General features: G+C 35.5%; 1 protein-coding gene across 10 annotated transcripts in view; it reads left to right on the top strand.

The window, feature by feature from the left end:
• The window catches only part of LOC120344922 (uncharacterized), a 78,018-nt gene that overhangs the window by 42,477 nt on the left and 13,581 nt on the right, over nucleotides 1-21,960 (top strand). For 6 of the 10 annotated variants that reach the window (XM_039414252.2, XM_078112936.1, XM_039414250.2 and 3 more), the window contains 2 exons: nucleotides 3,227-3,312; nucleotides 16,557-16,657. In XM_039414252.2, coding sequence (XP_039270186.2) covers nucleotides 3,227-3,312; nucleotides 16,557-16,657 — 187 coding nt within the window. Of the gene's footprint in view, nucleotides 1-1,351; nucleotides 2,405-3,226; nucleotides 3,313-11,154; nucleotides 11,617-15,091; nucleotides 15,111-16,556; nucleotides 16,658-19,844; nucleotides 19,955-21,960 lie in introns of those variants that run through there. The other 4 variants (XM_039414258.2, XM_039414253.2, XM_078112938.1 and 1 more) reach the window with 4 other exon arrangements.

Below are 21,960 nucleotides of genomic sequence, written 5' to 3'. Positions count from 1 at the left end.
ACAAATATTCCTTCTTGTTGTTATATCTACTCGGCTGTGTTTATTTTTATCTTGGGTACTATAAATTCATCTTGCGTTTCAATTATGTTTTCACACCAATCGCCTATTTGGACCCTTTCTCTCAACATAATATTTTGTAATGAACTCATTTTACAAATTACTGTGAAAACTCCTAGACAGACATTTTAGCGATATTGATACTAAATATCTGTTGCCGTTTACTCAATCAAAATTTCCAGCGGTTCAATTTTGTGTTAAAAGGTCTCACTCAAAGATAACTATTTGTAATATCAGCACTCAATTTTACTTTCAACTTTATTTTGTTCGATCTATCGTGAATTGGACATAAAACGAGTCTTTTTACTTAGTTTTGCTCTGGTTCACGATTGTTTGAATATACCACCGTAGTAAGATGAAGCCAAAAGAGGATATCATTTCTTTTTGTCCTCGCTGCTGCACTAATGAAAGTAATTGACCGCACTTCGCCTTTGTGTTATATTTTTTCTCCAGTAAAGACGACGACTTAGTTTGACGAACGCCGAAACGTCACTCTCGTTTTTTGTTAGATTGTCACTTACAGCTATGCCTGAAGAGGAAGACCCCTTTTCTCTATTATCGATTTCAAGGTTTTAATGGGCAAGTTTTCAATTGTGACTGTCGCTTAGCGAGAGTCAAGTGCTAGTTAGTGCAGAAATTTTCAAGTGTGATGAGTGGATGGAAAACCGGAAGTACCGATTGTGTCGTCACTTCTCAGCCCGGAAAACGAATGCTCTATATTTTACAACAGTACCATTTCAAGTTTCAATTTGGCAATTTTCCAGGATTTTTTTTATTTTGTTATCATTATCGTCATCGCTTACCTCGTAGTTTTGCAGTACGTTGGCGTAGTATTATTTGAATAGTGCTTCGAATAAGATTCCATGGGAAGCAATGTTAAGCCCACAGATTTAGATTACCTTCTCTGCTCGAGCGTCACCTGCACGTCGATTTAAATCTTTGTAACACCTAATGATATCCCTACTTGTTATAATCATAGTACTTTGAAAAATAAACAACATTGATAAAAGAAGTCACGTGACATATTATATACCCGAAAACCTGCTGCAGGGATTTGCATTTGGGATTATGGCGTCATAATCTTTGTCGCCCATTCGCGAGAGTTCGCTTTTTAATGTTGTCATCTGCATATGAACTGGCGGATAATTTGCCGTATCATTATCCGTTTTGTACTCTCGTGACCGTTCTTTCGCTCAAAGTAACCAATTTTAAATTGCCCTTTGTCGTCGGAGGGCCATATATTAAATAACTGCTTTGTGGCAGGTTGGTCAAGTGTGGGTATTTGTTCCGGATTCTTGGCCAAGCGCGATAAGCTGCCGTTCGCCGCAAAAGTTTTAATCTAATCACGCAAGGGTAAGCCAGTCGATGACGTCGTCAACCTATCGATTCTCGATTACGAAAAAGGGAAGGGTACCACAAACTGCTCTCGACTCTGGCAAGCTAGTGTACTATTTTAGATATCGGGCCAGTCTGGCAAGCTTAGAAGATTTCAAGTACCTTTTGTATGCTCAGTGCTTTGTGTACTTTGAGAATGGTTTTATAAACTAAATTGGCATCGACAGCTTTGAGCCTGATACAGTATACCCCAGTACTCTGAATAATATAATTTTAATTGAGACGCCATAGAGCAGTTTTTATTCTGGAAAGCATTAATGTACATAATTTGATAACCGATTTGATTGGTGAACTGGGTATCGTCAGAATCGGCGTTTAATGTGCAAAGTATCTATATCGTCAAGCAATACCGTTAGCAAGAAGCACCTTTGGGTTACAGATGTCTTCAACCAACAGTAGTTCGAGACCCATGACAAAGGGCCCTGTTGTGACGGAATATATTTCGCAATTAATACAGTGTTATTGAAAGTTTAGTTGTTTGCCACCGGAATTTTCAAGGCAGAGTTGTTGGCTGATTTCGTCTTTGAGTTTGAATTGGACAATCAAAAACATTTAAAAAAAAACTCGAACCATGCGCTTCCAGTCACGATTGCAGCATTTAATTGTTCAGATGCAGATATATTTCAACTTTTAACAGTTTTGAGTTTACTTCAATTCTTAATATGAAATCTTTTTGAGTCGCGGCTATTTATGGTCTGATCAAGGTTTTGAGTGAATATTTTCTATGAATTCCTACATTTCGAATTATCATTTTACTTAACTAGAATCTTATGGTGGTTGTGTCGTGTGTGCCGTCAAATATATATAAGGTTAAACATGGAAGGTACATTGAGCGATTCTGAAGAATACAACGGTTGTTTTAATCATGGGCATAGCAAGCTAACAATGCATCTTGGCCTGACATTACCAAGATATAAGAAATCTCGCACTTCGCTTTCCAGGAGTTCATTCGGTACGTTTTCTACTTGAGAGCGATATTATAATACATTACAAAACATGTTTATCTTGTCAAACACGAGAATGGCCGTAATATAACTTGAACTAACGGCAATTGTCGTCAGCCGTTTGAATGGTTGTGGCTGTCACTTGCATGTGGTCTACTTGTCTATTACGCTTTGCGGTTAAATACCATAATTGCGACATTACCGTTACTGTCCTTCGGGATTATGCAGGCTGCAGTACATTACGCACATCAGTTACCGAGTGCAAGTAGGCCATCTATTCATCTGCTCTGAGAATAAATTTTTTGTCTTTGCGCCAAATAAACGTTCTGGCGATCATTTTTGGACACATGCCAGAATTTTTCAATTCTCAAAACTTCTTTTTTTCTATTAAGTACATTAAGTGATATGTATTTATTTTGAAATTACCCTAATTCCTGGAACTAAGCTGGTAAATAAATATATCGCTTTGGAAATGCTTGCAAATTGTATTCGATTTTTCATGGCTTTTTGATATCAGAGTAAAAATAGCCCCAAGAACTGTTGATTTATTATGGTGTTTTATTTTACATGTTTGCGTGGAGAAATCTTGCCTTGTTGGTTAGCATTGTTGATCTGCCTTGCCTTTTTGGTCAGCATTGTTGATCTGCCTTGCCTTGTTGGTTAGCATTACTGATTTGCGGGTTATCCCCAAGGGTTAGGGCTCAGTTACCTAGCTATTATAAACACGCCTGGCGGGCATTGCGGACCACAAGTGTATCAAATCAAGCTTTTAAGCTCTTTTTGAGTTGCCGACCTTGTTTTTTTATCGTTCTTCATCTTATTTATTTTAGAATCAACAAACGATGGAAGAAGACGAAGACCCCCTCCTGATGATGGATTAAAAAGCCCAGACGTTCCAGATTCACTCATCAACAAAGTACGTGATTTATTTTTTATTTGTTGACTATCTAATTCCCGCAGAATGATTTTGTTTTGTTCGAGGACGCAGGAATGTGAAATCTATTTTCTTCCGCGAAACACGTAACCGCATGGAGTCGCTATAGTGTGTTATCACGTGCGTCATATTTCACCGCAAATATTGTTTACGTAAATAATTCGTGTTCGAAGAAGTCACTGATCTACTTTATGAGATCGGGATATATCAAATTGTCTTTCAGTTTCAATAGCATCTCGTTAACAGAGTGGTGTTCAGAGGCTGTTTCAAAATTGGCTTAGTTAGTTACATATATTAGGACAGGAGCTACGTCAATATTATGATTGTTTCAATTGGGTGGGTACGTGTATAAATCTCCAAATGTTTTGTAGGCCGTCTTTGTAAAATCGTCTATACCTGACCATGTAATGGTAATTCAATCAATTAGTTTTACTGTATTTTATTGTGTGTTAAGAAACGTTCGGCGTCTTGTTTCTAGTCTAGATTTTTGATAGAGCGTTTGTTTTGGTTATCCCCTACTTCTGAAAAAATATGTATATATGACGATCAAGCTTGAATCTACGGTTGATGATCAGTCATTTTGAATGGAAAAGTTTCTCTAGTTGCGAAAAAATCCTTTACAATCTCGATCGGTCCTGGCCGGATGGTTTAAATCCGACACACTCACGGCCCGTGTTTCTTCATTTTATTGAAGTTAATACGCTACCTATTACGTCACGTCCTTCCTGATTATGATATTGTATGGATGATTGTGATGAATGTATTATCGTACGACGAATCCTGTTGCGGTATATTTACAGCCGTACGCAAGTTCAGGACGGCGGATATTACGTGTAAATCCGTCCTAGGCCCCAGTAGCGAGTAGTTTCACCATGTAGTTTTAGAGACGAATTAGGCATATCGAACTTTGGATACTAGTTGTACACAAGGAAGTTCTATTGAAAGTTGATATTCTTATGTATTGAGCTATATGCTAGGTTGTGTGTTTATTTTAAGCTTACAAATGGATTAGAAATTGTACTTGTGAGTGTGTGTGGACCGTATTCAACAGACAGAATTTTTAATTAGAATTTGGTGCCGAGAATTCAACAGTTTGGCTGTTTTACATCAATGATTTAGTTCAAGGAAATTTAACTCATATTCTAGGATTTTGGCAGAATCCCAACTAAGAGCCATTAGTGTTGAATCAGTTCAACTAAACTTGTGTGCAGAATTACGAACTCTTACAAAATGAAATTGTAACGTAAATATTGCCATTATATGTTTTTGAATACCATGTTTGCCATTGACTTAGAATGTGAAAGAATATTTCAAGCATATTGTTTTTCTCGCATTACTTGCTTACGTCTAGCTTGGAATGATATTGAAATCGCCAATTTACGTTACTAAAAATGTTTTACTGAACTTCAGAAACCGGAATGTGTTTCCTGTTTTCATTCTCTACCGTGTACATCGAAAATCCATTGAATCTTTTTCACACACGCTCCATCGAGATTGGCCATAGATGAAGCTGGTTCATTATTCTTGACTCATACTTGATGATTGTTTTATAACTTAGTTAGGAACTTGAACCGATATAAGCAAAATATTATGTTTTGACGACGCCTTTGTATGAGGTTATTTTCTCAAAACTTTTAAACGTAAGAATGGCTAATGTAATTACTTTCTTGGTATACGATGTCTGGTAATGATGTTTTCGGTGTCCCGAAGTCAAATACACAATGAGTCATTCCCAAACTTTATTTCCTAATATACACCCGAGTATGGCCGTGACGTTAATACATCACCATTCGTATGTGGCACGCATAAACCATTCTACATTTCAAAACTACACTATTATATAACATTCTAACCATTTCATACATCGTATCATTGGTCGTGAGCGTTCTGTGTGAAGAAGTATTTATGCTAAGATTTAGTCAGATGTTGTGCTATATGCGCTACTCTTGGTTTGCTGGTTGCTTGGTTCCCTCTCAAGTAGGATGCCCTCCAAGGCCCCCGCTAAGCCATCAACGAGTGCACGCTTCCAGTATCATTTTAACGCGTTTGCTTCTGTAAATGGTTTACTATTTTCGTTACCCTGGCTTCATATTTATTCCATTCACCTCCACGTTTCGTTGTGAGCTACAATACAGTACAATGTTTATGTAAGGAGATCTGCCTGATGCCGACCCTTTTGTTGCTGAGCCTCGGACCCATGGTGTCGTGAAAACTCTATTGTTCGATATCACCACGGTGTACGATATCGATTGAGGTTGAAAAATCATTTCACATGCCACTAGACATGGTAGAATATGTAGGTAGTTATCAGGAAAGAGTGTAGCATATTAGCAAATAGCTGAAAAAGCGAATACAATTCAGCTCGCGAATTTGAGGGAAAATAAGTTTTTATTTAATAGATATCGCACATAAGCGCCAACTGGTGTGAATAACTGACGTTATTATTACAACGATAACAGCCATTCATGAATCTATATTAAATTTCACTCGGAAGTCACCCTTCAGTTATTTTATTCTTCTCATGACCAACAGAATGATGGTCTTGACTTTTGCAAACTTCTCTGTTCATTTTTGTAAATTTTCTTGCTAACAATGATATTTCTCCATATTGGTAAATGTTGAGACAACGTGACAATTTTCATTGATATGCTGGCTGCTCATTTTGTTTTAGGATCTTATTCATGACTGGAAGGATGTATATGACTCACATAAACGAGGTTTAGAGTTCGTTGGATAAAAGATAGCAAGTCTATTCTAGTTGTTAAGCGCGCCATATTCATAAGGTTTGAGTAAGCGTCAGGGATTGAAATGCTCGTATGAATTAAGTGATTTGCAAGACTCATTTCCAGTCATACCATGAACGTCAGTCTTATTTAAACGATTAAATTATTCCAAAATACACAGAAATCTGAATCAACATAAATTTAATTAGCAAATTTCGAACCATAAATTTCGTAGAAGTTTGTGGCTTTTTGCTAAATTTGATCGACATGTCTCGTTTTGCAAAGTATATCCATGTTAGAAACTATCTTTTGTCAAATCAAATGTGGGCCGTTTTTTTAGTATAGCTTTTTCATTGAAGGCCAATGTTAGGCCGTTTATCAATGGATATTGATATTCTGTCGGCGACAAAATATTGAAAGGGTACGAATGCAACTGCACTGCGTCGCTGTCTCAGGTTGCATGAGTTATTTCCGTCAATTCATAATCATCAGACACGACCGTTAATCACCGTAATATATTCGAACAAACTCGAGTCATTGATAAATACAAGTTAATTTGCTACGCAATCATGAATTCGCTTTCCCAGCTTTCAATCCGTATGTGTTAACTCATATTAGATGTTTCCCTATTGAGTCGGAGTTTGAAAGTTTTGTGATCTCGTTTGCAGACGCAACCTTTGATGCAGAGATAGACGAATACTATAATGAGAAAAGTAACTGGGAATAACCAATATCACGGCATTTTCGAGCAAGATTTTCTGTATATGCAAAATTAGGGCGTACTTGTGAGAACCATTCAGGTTTCGTTGTTGACATAAATTTTCACTGCAAAACAATATTACTTTATTAATACTCGAGCAACTCAAGCGAGCACAGATAATTTTTATAGCTTGTATGAACGTAAATATACAGTCCATTCATTCTGCAAGCTCAAATCATTGATAAATCGCACTTGATGACCATTTAAGTGGTATTGAAACGACATATGGGCTAGGTATCCTTTCGTGACGACCCCATTCTAAAAATCACGGCACTTTCGTCGGGGGAAGGTAGATGTTAGAAATATCCACACCTATACTTAAACAATTGTTCGCGTTGGTCCTCACAATTCATAAGTTAAGCCTACTTCATATATATCTCGCCTTTTCTTTGTTTTGATTATTCCCACTTATCCTGTCGATGGGAAAGCATAACATTAAATTGGCGATGTTCGTCGGTCGGCTTTGTTGGCGTCCTATGGTTTTTAAAGCTGTAGTTGTTATACAAGACAAGGCGAACAGAGAATTTATTCTTTTAAAATTGTATTAATTTAGCTGTTTAGTTAGTTCTATATCATTAAATTGATATATTGGAAAACTTCGCCGATTTTATCAAGTCAAAAAAATTTTGGTTTAATCTTTTTGTGGTAATGATTGTAATGATTGCATATGTATATAACATATATAGCATATTCATGAAATTGGAAATGGCTGCTTTTTATTGAATTGCGCTGCGCATTTGTACGATGCGATATTGTGATGATATTATTGGTCTGCGTCTGACATTTAAACAGGAAATTATATTTGATGAATCCTTCTGCTCGATTTTATATGACTTGTCGACAAGCGGGTCAACTATTTGCCATCAACTTAAAGCCTAAATTCAGATATTTTGAAAGTTATGATTTCTTTTTATGGACGGAATAGTATGTAGGAACGGAGAATTATGATTTCATATATACTTCCTTGTATAACATTCTTGATAGGCTGTTCGAATGAAGTTAATAGCGCATATGCAAAGCACCTTAAAGATTATTAATGTTAGCCTCGGGTATAGTGATAGTTAAGGTATTTCCTTTTTTAAAATGGACCAAGAAATGATTTTTTGATGTAGAGATGAAGCGAAGTTTGGCAGTTTACCAGTACTTCTTTAGGATTAAATCAAACCAAAAAATTTCGTTCAACTTCGATTGTATATTGTCGTCTGTCGAATAGGCGGTAAACTGAGTTATAATTATGTCTGAGGTATATAGCCATTGAAAATCAACTTTTTAGTGTAATACAATATATTACAGGAAACCTGTCTTGTTAGAAAGTAGCAACTTAATTCAAATGTGAGCCATATATTAGTTATGTGTGATCTGGTATGATTAATACCTGGTTGTTAATCACACCATAAACAACAAGAATAATGGAATTGAATTAAAATCGTCTGCGAAAACGCTTTTTTTATTGCTGAAAGGTACTTTTTCTTTTTGAGTCGATAGTTCAATGCACGTCCCTACAAAATCTTGTCACGGGTGTTACAAGCTTGTTCACTCCGTGAGCCAATGAGTGTCAAAATAATGGTTGGAAGATGCATGTTTGTACGTAAATCCAAGATCCTTCCATGTCGTCATTATCGTTTAATGTGTATTATGGCAAGGCGGCCGGTTAACGAGTGTGAACTGAATCCCCATTTATCGAAGTTTTCTTTGTTATGTGACGTGTGATTAAGAGTGTTTTTATATTTTGAAGGGCGGATGAGAATATGGGATAATAGATATTCTGACTATAATGGCACTAAAGTGTTTCTTTCACAATTGTTACTTCGATGAGAGTTTCCAAAACAAAAACGCTGTTACATTTTGATGTAGGGTAGATGTTAAATCGCGTATGAGGTGTCATACCATACATTGTAATGGTTTTCTTCATTGTTTGTGTCATTTGCGTCGTCATAATAGCTGCCCTGTTTGATTAGTAATTGCATTGTGTCGTTCTAAAATAAGTATAAATTGAATACATGGGGATGTGTATATAAATTCACCCCGCGACGACAAAATTTTATGTCAATAAAATTAAATGGACGATCCGTTTGAAGTCTCATTTGATTAAATATTTGTAATGTAATTCCTGGTTTTCCTTTTTGCTAAATTCAAGTGCAGAAGTATTATTCCGACTCAGAGAATCTCTAATATTCAATATTTTCGTCCAGTGCAAATATTTGTCTAAGTTATGAATGGTAGGTGAGTCGAAAAGGAATCATTCTAAAATTTGTCACTTTAACCACAGGCGTCACCGACGTATTCAACACAAAGTCTTGCTTTAGCGATGTAAAAAAACGGGATTGGACTAAACAATGGCGCTCTACCATGTTTTTCTGTAATGATAATGATAGTTCCGCAACTCCTCCCGACAAATAGATGTTGATTTTTGAAAATCTGCACAGCTAATTTTTCAACCATTTTTTCAATGATCGGATGGGTTTCAAAGAATATTCATATATTTGTCCTGCTCTCTGTCGAGATGTAAATTAACGTGTCTATAGTGCCCCAACGCAGCTCTTTAGGCCGTTTAATTTTGATTCATGCATTTCGCCTACATTTTTCAACTACTTCACTTTCACGTGCAATTATTAGATGACGAAAGTCATTGCGTTGCGTACGTGTCGCTGACATGGCGCAATGTTACGGTTTACGTTGTTCCAAGCAGTACTCGGTTCTCGCTGTCAACGCAACACGGAAATTCGTCATCTCATTTGTGTATAACTCATGAAAACATCAAATTTGTACAATTGGTGATCTGCACTTACAGGCCTGGTGTAATATTCATTCATACCTACCCCATTGAAAAAATACTCATTCAGTCGCATACAACCGATTGTTAGCCGGCACTCTGTATAGAGAAAAACTGAATACTATAAGGACCACAAACCAGGAATATAAAGGTGGTTTTACACAATAATTGTACGATGTATAAATGTCTGCTCAGAGCAAGGTCGCCTGAACTTGTTCAAAATGAAGAGCAGCGTGAAACCACCGAGAAAAATGCATTGTTTGCCAGAAAATGTGAATAAAATACGCAGGCCGACGTCAGGCTCTCGCAAATACCAAGTGTTACGCATAGCACTTAATTTGTCGTTAAGTAATCACGTAAGATGAGATTAGAACAAATTTGCCCCATAAGTTAGGTTGATCAATAACGGTATATACATTTGCGATATACCTGGATCTGTTACTTACAAGCCAACAGAACATGATCAATTTTGTTTTCATGTTGGCTGGATCATTAGAAATTTTACTCAGATTCAGATTTTGGATATTTTGCACAGTTTTAGGCATTCAGTGGAACAAAAGTAAGTAGTATTGAAAAGGCTACGTGAACGTTTTGTGGTCTTTTAAGTTGGGTCGCTCCTGTCGGAAGTAAGTTTCTGATATAGTATCATGGCGTCCCTTGGCTGAACTAGAAGTAATTTCACCACATGTTTGCAGTTCCGACCCGACCAGGCTTATGTCAGCTGTTATAAAAAATTACATTGGTAAATAAATTTAAAGCAAATCACATAAAATATACATTCCTGAATTCAAGCTTGGCCTATTTCAACACGTAAATTTGTTAAATATAGACTATTCTTCCGCTGGCAATATGCAATTGTTAAAGTTATGAAATTATGAGAAATCGAATTTATTTTGGTTACATTTGCGTTTTAGGATGTTAGTAAAAGAGTCATGTTTTCAATTTCAGTTGAATATCAGCACGACTTCGTTTTGTTAGTCATATGCCGTCGCTCAGTCTTATAGATGAGTTACTGGTTTATACTTGTAAGCATAGAAATTGCCGTGTAGCTTTGAATGTTGTTGCAATTAGTAAGTAATTACGAGCGAGATGGGAGATATGTTTCATATGGCTGATTAGATTTTATGATCAGACCAGGAATGCGAAAATTCCATAATGTATTAGTATCCCAAACTATTTTGAGTGCATGTTGTGTATTCTTCAGTCGTATACATCAAAGGTATTCTATTCAAATTACGAGTGTTTCAAAAATGATGAGAATCAATCAAATTATTATATTCTCGGCCACGGCTATTCAAATAGTGTTCTAAATCTAACCGACCTAACGTTATGCAATGTTATCGGCGTATTCAAACACGATGTTTGAACGTAGCGCGTCTATTTTTTAGAAAATGCCTGGAATCCTATATAATGCATAATTGTCTCTTGGATTTTATAAGGCAGATTTTGTGATTGAAGAAAGTTAGTTTTCTTATCATAATATTGTTGTGCGCAAATTTTAACCATTAGGGAAATGCAGACCAAGTTGCTTCCTATGTTATCTAATTAATTACAATTACGTTTTCTACAGGTAGTAGTACTACCTTTATTTAAATATAAATTCATTGTCGGTTGTTAAATCAATAAAAAATGGCGTCATAATTGACAACAGCGCAAGCAAAACCGCAATCTTAGTAAAAATGGCGTCTTCTGTGGCTTACGGTCCCGGATCGATGCTTGGTGGACGACGAAAGAGCTTCGAAGCTGAAGACGGCATGATGGAGATTGGTGCTAGATTTCGTAGAATGAATTTACACCCAAGTCGTTTCAACCGGACGTCGGTGCTTCCTGTTATTCCGGATGGAAGTCCATCCAATTCGCCATCATCTTTTGATGACAGATTCAGTCGATCTGATGGACTCATGGTCAGCAGGCAAGACCGGTACGGTATGCGTAAAAACCGGTCTCTACCTCGAGCGAATTCTGACTCGGGATTCATACATCCCAACAGATACCCGTACGTTGAAGTGAAAAGGAACCATTCCTTGAAGGTAAGGCATCTGAAGACTTGGTCGTACATATATATGCTTTGTTGACCACCAAGAATTATTATAATACTATGGGTGATTAACTAACGAACGATTGTTGGATGGTTACTGACTTCTCTCTTCGACTTTCTAAGTAAATCAGTAATCAAACATACGCCATTACGACTGGGTCTATTTCTGGTGGGTGGTTATAAGATACTACTTGTTTTGTATAAATTCGCCTATGTTGCCCGCTGCCGTCATTTACTTACCGTACGCCTTCAACATTGATCGAACCAATATCTGTAATAATCATACAAATCATAGCAAGGCTGATTTGCACTCTGGCGACCTCCAGTGTTCACGTGAAGACTGCACCATGATCGAGGTATCTTGGGCATTTTTGCCTTTTTGTCGACGCTTCGAAGTTAATCGGCCCCACCCACGCTACACCTCTTTGTTTTGGGTTATTTCATTGTACTTTTGTGTTACCCAAACGAGGTTTATATTGCTCTTTTTGCGGGACGCAACCGCAGCGTGCAATGTCAATTGTTTTCTCTCATCGTGGGAATTTTAATTTTTTACCATCCGACTCTTTCCATGATTTTATTGTTTTGCTTCACCACTTCTGAGGGTTATGGAGTGTAACTTTTATGGTCTTTTTGCAGACGAAAAGTCTGTGATGATTCTTTATGATTTCGCCCTCAACTTTAAGGACCTACTATCGTTACAATAAGTTAGGACGTAACTTGGAATTGATAAAATTTCAAGTACTGCTCGAGCCTTGCTTTTCCGTCGCTTGTTATGCTTTTCAATCGACCGTGTCGTGTCGTTATTGAGTTAGATGGATTATCTCAATACGGGTTTGTTACACTCAATCAAGCAAGGAAAGCATGCTCCAATTCCCGATTTACCGTCGATCCATGATAGATATGGTTCAAGTCTAGAGGTCACGCATTACCGTGACCCCAAAGTTATTTCCATTAGTTGAGCCATGGTTCGTTTCCTGGTCTAAGGGTCTAATCGATTTTGTTGTTTAGCCTTTTCAAGTTTTTCAAGCAGCAAACTTGTTCTTCTATAGAATGTGACTTTGTGCCAAAAGCATTCCAGTGGGCACAAATTGTCTATTGAGATTTTGAGATAATTATCAACCCCTTATTGGGAACGTGCCTATAGTGTAAAATGGTTGGTAAGGAAATTGATTCAAATGTAGAATACGGATTCAGAGCCTTTATAGAGGACATAAATACAAGAATATTTAGGACTTAAACACAGGTGAGATAAATTGTTTGATGTGATGGTACTTTTTTAGACTGGTTTCAGGAATACGGAAGTAACTGGAAGAGAAATGTCAACAACCTTCTGGGCCAAGTAGGGTGTTAAGAGGCAGAGTTCTCGGCAGAGATTTCTGTCAACAGCGAGAATCAGTAAAATTGTAGCTAAGATCAGTTGCACAAACTACTTAAAATGTAACTATACCTTCGCTACCTTCCGAGAGGGTCGTGATCAGCCGCCGTTTTACGGTCATCCGCCTGAACACGTGAAACAAGTCGTCAAATTCAACCACTGTGAGGTTGTTTGCCGCCCGTATCTGCCTCCGTCCTGCTGTTGACGGAGCTGGATGCAGCTTTATGTCCTACCAGGACAAATGTCGCAGAACCGCGACCAATGGCGTCGATTTGTAAAAAGTGCCACGGGTGGTCAGCAATGACCAGAAAGAGATGATTAGTTGCTCATTTGACATTTGGGCTACAACATTTATTAAAATTAATTTCTGAATCCCAGTGGACTTGTAATTCTGCTTCTTGAATGTCTGAAATTAAGTAAAGTATGGTATTAGCATACTGAATTTTCCTAAAGTGGACAAGCCTGAATTTATCCTCATTATGGCATAATTATACAACTGTTTATAAAAAAAATCAATCTAAATTATGATTATCTCCCGGAAAACTTTATGATTCTGCAGCCACACAATCAATCACTAAAAAGAGAATGAATGAAATTTTGTATCCACGATTACATTTGGATACCATACGATTCTATCAATTTAAAATCTAATTTAAAATCTCCAAAATGTTGCTTCTGGTACATTTTTACTCCTTTTTTAATATTCTTACCAAGGCAATGAGCCAATAACTTCACAGCTGCGTTTTAGTGCAGTACTTAACATTTTAAACCCATTGTGAACTATACCGAGTACCACATTAAGTAATTTGACAGGTGCGCTATGGTTTGGTGTTAACTTTACCGGGTAGAATCTCGGTATCGAAACAAAATATGCATTACAGGTATACGTGTGTTTTATTTTTAGTTCTTTGTTGATACTGCCAATAAAATTCAGTAATTAACCCTCTTTTGTGTGTGATGGTTGGTTTATTTCTTTGAATTCGGAGCCGATCGCTGGATGTTTCGTAACGATTGTCATTTTGTTAAAAACGAACTCGATCGTACGAAAAACGTTATTTATAAGTATTTAATCGGAATTTCGAAATTCAACCTTTGTTTTCATTGAATCAAGCAATTATCTATTTTCAATTGATTTTTCCTGTAATACTGCGTCACTTTGGCATTGCAGGGCGTAATTGACATTCGGATAATAATAGAAAGTTTCATAGCATCAGTGTTCCCCAAATATGATCACTATTTTCACTATGGGCACACTGTAATCAATATCTTAACCGCCCTTGATTCTGGTGAACCGGCGTGCGACTACTAGGCAATGTTAGTCCAAGAATGAAATGGAATACCACCGTTTGACGCGTCGTGATAGACCGTAATGTGAGGAAAAAATGGAATTCTTTTTTTAAATAAAATACCTGAAAATTGGTCGTTAAGATTGAAAGTTTCCAATCGTTCTCGCATCGTTTAGTTTTTGAGTTCGACGCACAAGCAACTAGGAAACCTCGTCTCGTTTGTGCTGTTATATTGTTTCTCTACTGTTTTTTGAAGACGACAACAATCGAAATGGTGCAGCATTCGCTTGAGCAGGTGAAATAGGTTTACTTGTTGTTACTTTGTCTTTAACGCACGATATTTTGCGTATGACAGCTTGATTTTTATTAATCTACGCTTGGATTGCATTATAACGGTGATTTTATGGGAGGATGTGACTGCATTATGACGAATTGTATGCATTAAGTATGCGCTTGAGTGTCAATTACCGATCAAAAGATATGTGTTGTGGTGAAGCTGCCGTGGGCTGGAAGAAAAATTAAGTAGAACGTATTACTTTTTAGGTTGAGAGTCTGCTTCGTTGTATTTCAACTATTATTGAAAAAACGTATAATTTTCAAGTTTCAAATTTTTCTCAATGCAAATGCCTGACAGCGCGAAAAAGTATAATTGTCCTCAAAAATTATTCAAAGAAAATTTTTTGATGTTCATTGCTGAAATCTTAGTTGTCTTAGGTATTAGAATGGTTTGCATGGCGCAAAAAATAGTGTTTTATATCGTCTCATCAGTCAGTTGATCTGTGGCAGAGCACCTTTTAAATATGCTATCAAAGATAGGATTTGACTGTAAGTTTATAATTATCCTATTTATTTACGATCGCGCCGTCATTTTCGCTTTCTTTGCTTTATAATTAATTCGTGATTTATAACAAAAAGGGACTTGTCGTAGCAGTTGATAGCTTTATAACCTTGCCAATTTATTGCAATGCTAATATGGCTACAACGTTGTCTTTTATTGAGTTTGTCTTTGTGCAAATGCGCTGCAGAAGTGATAAGGTTTAGTAAACGAACTTGGCAATTTGTGTAGAATTAATTATGTTGCACGCAGAGTGCAATGAGTGCTAGATATAATGTGTATATAGTATACAAGGATACTCCAGGATGTTTTCAACGCTATAAGATCTGCCAGCGTCTTCTGTCTTTCGTGTTACATAGTGCGCATATTTATTATATTTAGCATTAGATACATTATCCCATATATACAGCTGATTTCTTACTTCGACATGTTCATACGCCTTTCCTACGAGCCTATCGTAGCAATCGCCGTATTGTTTTTATGTTTCTCCTGTCTTCTGATTGAGTTTACCTGGTAATGCATTTTACTTTTACTGAAATTTTTTATTTTGTTTGGAGGCTCGTTCTATTGGCCTCACTAGTGTGATTAGTAATCAACGCCCTGTATGTTTGCTCCGATTGAAGTTGTTTTGAACTTAAGAAGCTATCTCAGGAAATAGTATCTGTCACGCGTGGGACAAACTCCCCTTAAATTAATCTCCCCTCGTATATACCATGATTACTGTTAAAAAAACATCAGCGGTATTATTATAGGCGTATCCTTGCTCTTTGTGATATCAGCAGCGATCAGTCCAGTATATATTATATATTCTTTGGGTGAAGTGTCGACTCTCTTTATCGAAACCCTGTGGTAAAGCCTATCTTGTTCGCAACTTTTCGTTTGATTCCAGCGGTTTTTTAAAATATTTTATCAGAGTAAAATCAACAGGACCAGTTTTTATTACTCTCTCCCCAAAATCTATCCCCTGAAAGGGTACAGTGGTCATTGCGCGAGCATTTCTCTCGATTACCCTTCGTGATCGGGCCTCGGAATTGCTCGGCGACCGATTGTCACGTGTTCTTTTTAACGCTTTAATTGAATACAGAACACGACTCAATTACAATATTCAGTCGGCCAATATTGTTTTTTTTTATGGCACTGTATTTAATTCAAAATTTTGTCTGGTCGTTTTGGGTAAATGTCAGTTCTGATGTCAAGACGCGTTTCTGTGAACCCGACGCGCCACTTTTTGCTTGAATTGACTTGGTTAAAACTTGCACTTTCGGTATTTAAATTTTGAAGAAATATCGGGCAAAACCCGGCGCGCGTGTAATGTGCTATTAATATTCAATCTACATTTTCTTCTTTTAAATATCCGAACAGTCTACTACGACCGCTCGGATTGATTTCAAACACGATCTTTCTCTGAATGATTGATTGATTTTTTTTTTTTTTAGAGTTTTCTGCAAAAGAAGATCACGCCTGCTATTCGAAGACCAAGAGGCAATAAACCCGTGATGATGCCGGGAAAAGAGAACAGACCCTATCTGGACATGACGTAAGTCTAGAAACGTTTGTGTTTTTACAAAAAAAAAATAAAAAATTAACATCCTGTAAAATGAAGTTTGACAAGTTTTATACTATATATATATTATTCCTACTGGACTCTGTTATGCCGTCACCACCGAGGAAAAACTAAGTCTTGACCCGCCTTTCATAGCGCGTGTATGGTAACGCACATTGGTGGCTTCTGTCAAAACAGTGATACATATATATATATACCTTGTTCCCTTGCTTAATAAGTTAAATTATCAATCATGAGGCATGAAAAAATCTGTGAATATCTTTGTCTAAGTATGGTTAATCCCGATGTAAAATTTATTCACAAGAAAAAAGGCTGAGTTTTTGTTTTTTGCGATTATAGACGTTAATAAAACCCAGGCAAAACTTCGAAAAGGACTGTTTCAAGCATGATTTATTCACGATGTATTTTCGGCCATTTCCTAGGGATGTATAACTTTCTCATTTTGTTATGGCGATGTATATCTTCCAACTATGGTTGTACAATTGAAAAGGAATGAATAATTTCCATACAGGGTTATATACGGCCATTTTAACTCGGGCATGTATTTCGAAACCGCGTCGTGTCGGACTGTAAACTAAATTTCCAGCGATCTATAATTTGTTGGATGAAGTCACAGATTTTGTTGATTGATCAATATTTTCCATTTAGTCGTCATTCATGTAATGTTCATTTAGATTAAATTACCACAGTCGTGAAGCTTTAATTGAATACTTTCAAAACGAAGTTTTAGCCAGTTAGATTAATATCAGTGAAAAATTAAGTGGTGTAGTAAAATATTGGTTTAATTTTGCTGTGTGGATATGAGGATATTTGTTTGAATTCACTGTGTAAAAAATATCAATGGGTATGTATGGATTTTACAGTAATTAAAATTATTTTTTAACATCATATTACGTTTGTGACAAATTTCGATTTTAATTTTGAATATTCCCATGCCTTTTTCTCTGTGTATTATCATTGTTATAAAATTCTACTGTTAGAAATGAATTTAGGAAAGGTATTTTAAAAGAATTACATATTCACTATTGATTGGCGTCAAAGTTCCGTTCAATTTTTAAGGGACATTTAGTTGCAACCGTTGTTATGCCTATCTTTTTCTAAGATAATTTTATATTATGAGTGTCTTATCTTATTTATGGTTTTATAAATATGTAAATTAGAGTTCATTTGTTTCTGGGACATTTCCTTAACTCATAGTTTTCCATAACTCATTTTACTTTTATGATGTATTCATTACATCATACTTATGTTAATTGAGTCTTTCATACCTGTCATTCATGTGACTTACATAAATAAAATCCCATGTTTTGCTGTAATACTGTTATCATTAGTAAACTTACGTCAGTCAGGTTCAATTTACGTCAGGTCTTTTTTATGCATGTGATTGCTTGCGTATGCTTGTACCTATACCTAACAATTCATAACTTCCTTATTATTGTTTTAAGTATAATAGTAAAATATTACTTGCCTGTGAAAGAACTCGTAAATTTACTTCCATCAACATATAATTCAAAACACCTCATGTAATCAGTTAATCACAATCTGATACCCAACTGAAATTAACAACTATTTCATAGTAAGTTCTTTTCCTATTTACAACAGTGTTAATGTAGTTCGTCATTCCATTGTGTTACTCCATACCTACCTGCCTATGAATTTCATTGAAAATCAAAAACTTCATGCATAGGTGTATTAATCTAGTGAATAGGAAATGATGGTGTGTGGCTGTGCAATGTCACACATTGAAATGATAGACACAACTATCTGTTAGAAAGACAGGATAATCTGAGTTAGTGGAGATGACATGGATTTGGTGCCTGAAATTTCAGTAATTGAAAATTGGTAGTTTCGTAGTACCATGTTCATTAGTGTTCAGTCTAATTGAGCTTATATTAATTCCAGAATGACAATACCATTGATGAAGCACATATATGCATTCTAAATTAAACAATATTTTACAATAGCATTAGCATTTAAACAGAAGTTATTTTCACAACCCTTGATAAATAGTTAGTTGACGCTATGGAATATAGAAAGCGAAGAGTTGAAAGAATGAAAAAAGATAGAAACATGTTAATCAGTAAGATTATAGTCTTCTAAGTAGCAAGATGGTGGGTACCTTTAAATATCATTGGAACTTTCGTAAGAAAATAGACACAAATGTTATTACATGCTTGTAAATCACAGCCAATATTTGGCCAACCATAATAGTAATATTCAGTAAATAATATGATTATCTATTATCTGGGGCCATGTATGGGCCTCTGATGAGGCATATCATTGATCATACATGGTTATAAGAAGTAAAGAAATATTTGTGACTATGTATTCAAAGCACTGAACTGTCACAGGAAAGCGTTGACTCACTCTTGTTTTCCTCTGTTTAATGTTGTATGATTCAATGCAAGATCATGTTTAGATTGAACATGATAAAATGAATTTATCTATAGATCACAGTTAGTCGAGTATAATGTTACAGGTTGCGAGACAGCTTAACTGGATAATATGGTGATTTTCAATATTTCGCAGGTTCGTGATCTGATATGGGTACTGCTATGTAATAATAGGTACAGAGTGTACGACAGGATGTTAAATAACTTTATTGAAAGGTATAAGTGGATTTAATATGACATATTAGTTAGTTACTTAGTGAGATCGAATCAGGGCTCTAATTCATATTGATTTAGTTTAAAATACTGTTTTTTACAGTTTTTTTCCATGGTTTTGCATTGTTGCATCGTAAGCAGTAGGCTATTGGTCATGTCAGTATCATTAGAATGAAGATCGTCTATCATGCTGCTGGTATTCAATATTCCCAGCCTCATAGTCTGGAAAGCGTTTAAATTTGTATGGTGATGTGTCAACATATAGTTTAGTTATACAAAATTGGAATCAAAGATGATTGAAAAATATCCTTCAGAGAAAATATGTTGATAATGATTATACTTCTATATATCAACTTGAAAATGACTTTAAAATCACTATACAATATTGATATTCCATTTGTATGTTATGTGTCAAGATACATTCATCATTTCAAAACAATTGCACCTCAACTCTGTAAATCAATTCAAATGGATATGGTTCAAATTTGATTCATACTTAGAAGACACATTTAATATTTAAAAATGAATTTGATGTATTTTATGATATATTAGTTTGACTTTATGTAATATATCACTGTCTGTATATTATTATGCTGCAATTACGATCTGCGTCTTCTTGGGACAATGGTTCCATGTTATGCTGCGCTGTGTTTCCTTGTTTTAGGTAAGAACTTGAGTATGCTCAATATGTCAGTTTTGAGGTGAATTTTTACACCAATGAGTTTTTAGTTTTGCAAAACACGGATTAAGTCGTGTATTAACTAAATCTATTTTGGTTATTTTCATTTGAAAGTTTTTTTTGTCCATGATGATTATTTAAGTTGGGTGTAATTGTTTTCATCAATTTTCATATTTTTATTCAGTATAACTCGCTTGAAAGATTCCTTGCTTTATTCAATTGGTTTAGCTCAATTTGATTTATTAGATATGTGTATTTATGGCCTATGGGTAAGAGTACTGGCAACCCTTTTACTCAGTAACTAAGTTCATAAACCATATATAAACAAAAGTTGCCAGTTTTGGAAATTATTGTTTCTATAGTTTCAATTGAATCGAATTGATGATTATAGCTACCTTTGTTATGGACTCTCATAGAATTATGCTGTTGGCAAGCTATATTGCTAGTAATCACTACTGTACTGGGTATGGGTATGGACAATCGATGAATTACGTTTTATCTTTGGCAAAGACTTGATTGTGATGGATTTCACAAGTATTATTGTGATTACTACACTAGATTTCTCAGGTTTGATTGTAGTAGTGAGTCAGCGATACAGTTTCAGGAAGTAGCATTCTAATAATTACTTTTGAAAACTCAAAATCAGGTGCCTAAGTAAAACTGAAGTATTTTACTGGTAGTGAGCTCAGTGGAAGTATCAAAAACTGAGTGATTATGAGGAAACCTATTTGAATTGTAAGATTTTGTGGATATACTGATGCCAGATTTGATAGTAGTGAAGAGCTGAATTAAATAACTCAATAAAAATTGGAAATGTAGCTTTTCAGGCAGTGAAGGTCGGTGACATTAGCATCTGTTTAGGGGAGGTTGTTCATTTATATTATTACAATTATTCATTTATAATCAGCTATCTCCCATTGTACAGGCCCTTTACGTGAGATTGGAAACAAACATCAGCAGAGATTTGAATGATATTGATTGTTGGGCTTAAATCATCTGCTATGTACTTTTTTTTTTGATAATAATAAAATATTAGGATGGTGAAAACAAATAAGACTTATTATAAATATGAAAATAACATCAGAGTTTATTTATTTGATGAAGACCTAATTCTAAGTGTTGCAATAATGTTACAGTTAAAAAAAACAAATCAACTCCGGCTTTAGGAACTAACCCCACTGAATGATTGTTGTACTACAAGTATTCCATTGAATATAATTTAAATTCGGGCTTAATGCCAAGATCTGAACAACACTGTATATTCCATCTTTGTCAAATTTGCAGATTTGAACGCTCATTTGTTTTTTTTATGCATGCATACTAATTTTAGTTTTATATTACTCTTTTTTGGTCATTTGTGGAATCAATATTGTTATTGACAAAGTGATTATTGTGAAAGTATCATTATAGAAATGATTAGTGTTTTTATTTGATATATTTTGAGTAAGAGTAATGTTCATTAGTACGAGTCTAGGATAACCTGTTTTCAAAAGGTTTAGTAACTTGCAATGCCTATTTGCCCAGGCCTCGCTGCTTGGGTTTGGGTTTTATAAAGCTATTGGTATATTTTATGGTTTTGTTAAAAATAAAAATATTCGTAGCTGACTTTCTTAATGCACACTTTTTGCCACCTGATTAGTTAAGTTTGGCTAACCATTCCCCTGGAATCCACCCCTTTTCAAATATGCCCAGGCGATCATCAAACTAGTCACACTAGTTAAATTTTAATTTAAATAACTTAAAAATAGAATTTTTTCTTAATTGTTTATTATGTTGTACATGAGTTACTAATGATGTAATTATTCCAATGTTGGCGTGATTTCCAAAAGACACGTTGATGACATTACATGCATACCTACAAGGAAATTAAAATTGGAATCCACCAATCTGATTTACATAATACCTGTCACGTACTAACTAGTTTTTCTGACAATTGCCTCGGAACAAATACTTTTGATTTTGTTTTAAAATCTAATGCTGAGGGTTTTTTT

The sequence above is a fragment of the Styela clava genome, chromosome 5 (genome assembly GCF_964204865.1).
Source record: "Styela clava chromosome 5, kaStyClav1.hap1.2, whole genome shotgun sequence".
In the NCBI taxonomy this organism is placed as follows: Eukaryota; Metazoa; Chordata; class Ascidiacea; order Stolidobranchia; family Styelidae; genus Styela; species Styela clava.
The sequence above is the reverse complement of the archived record's forward strand: the minus strand, read 5'-3'. Positions and strand labels throughout refer to the sequence as shown.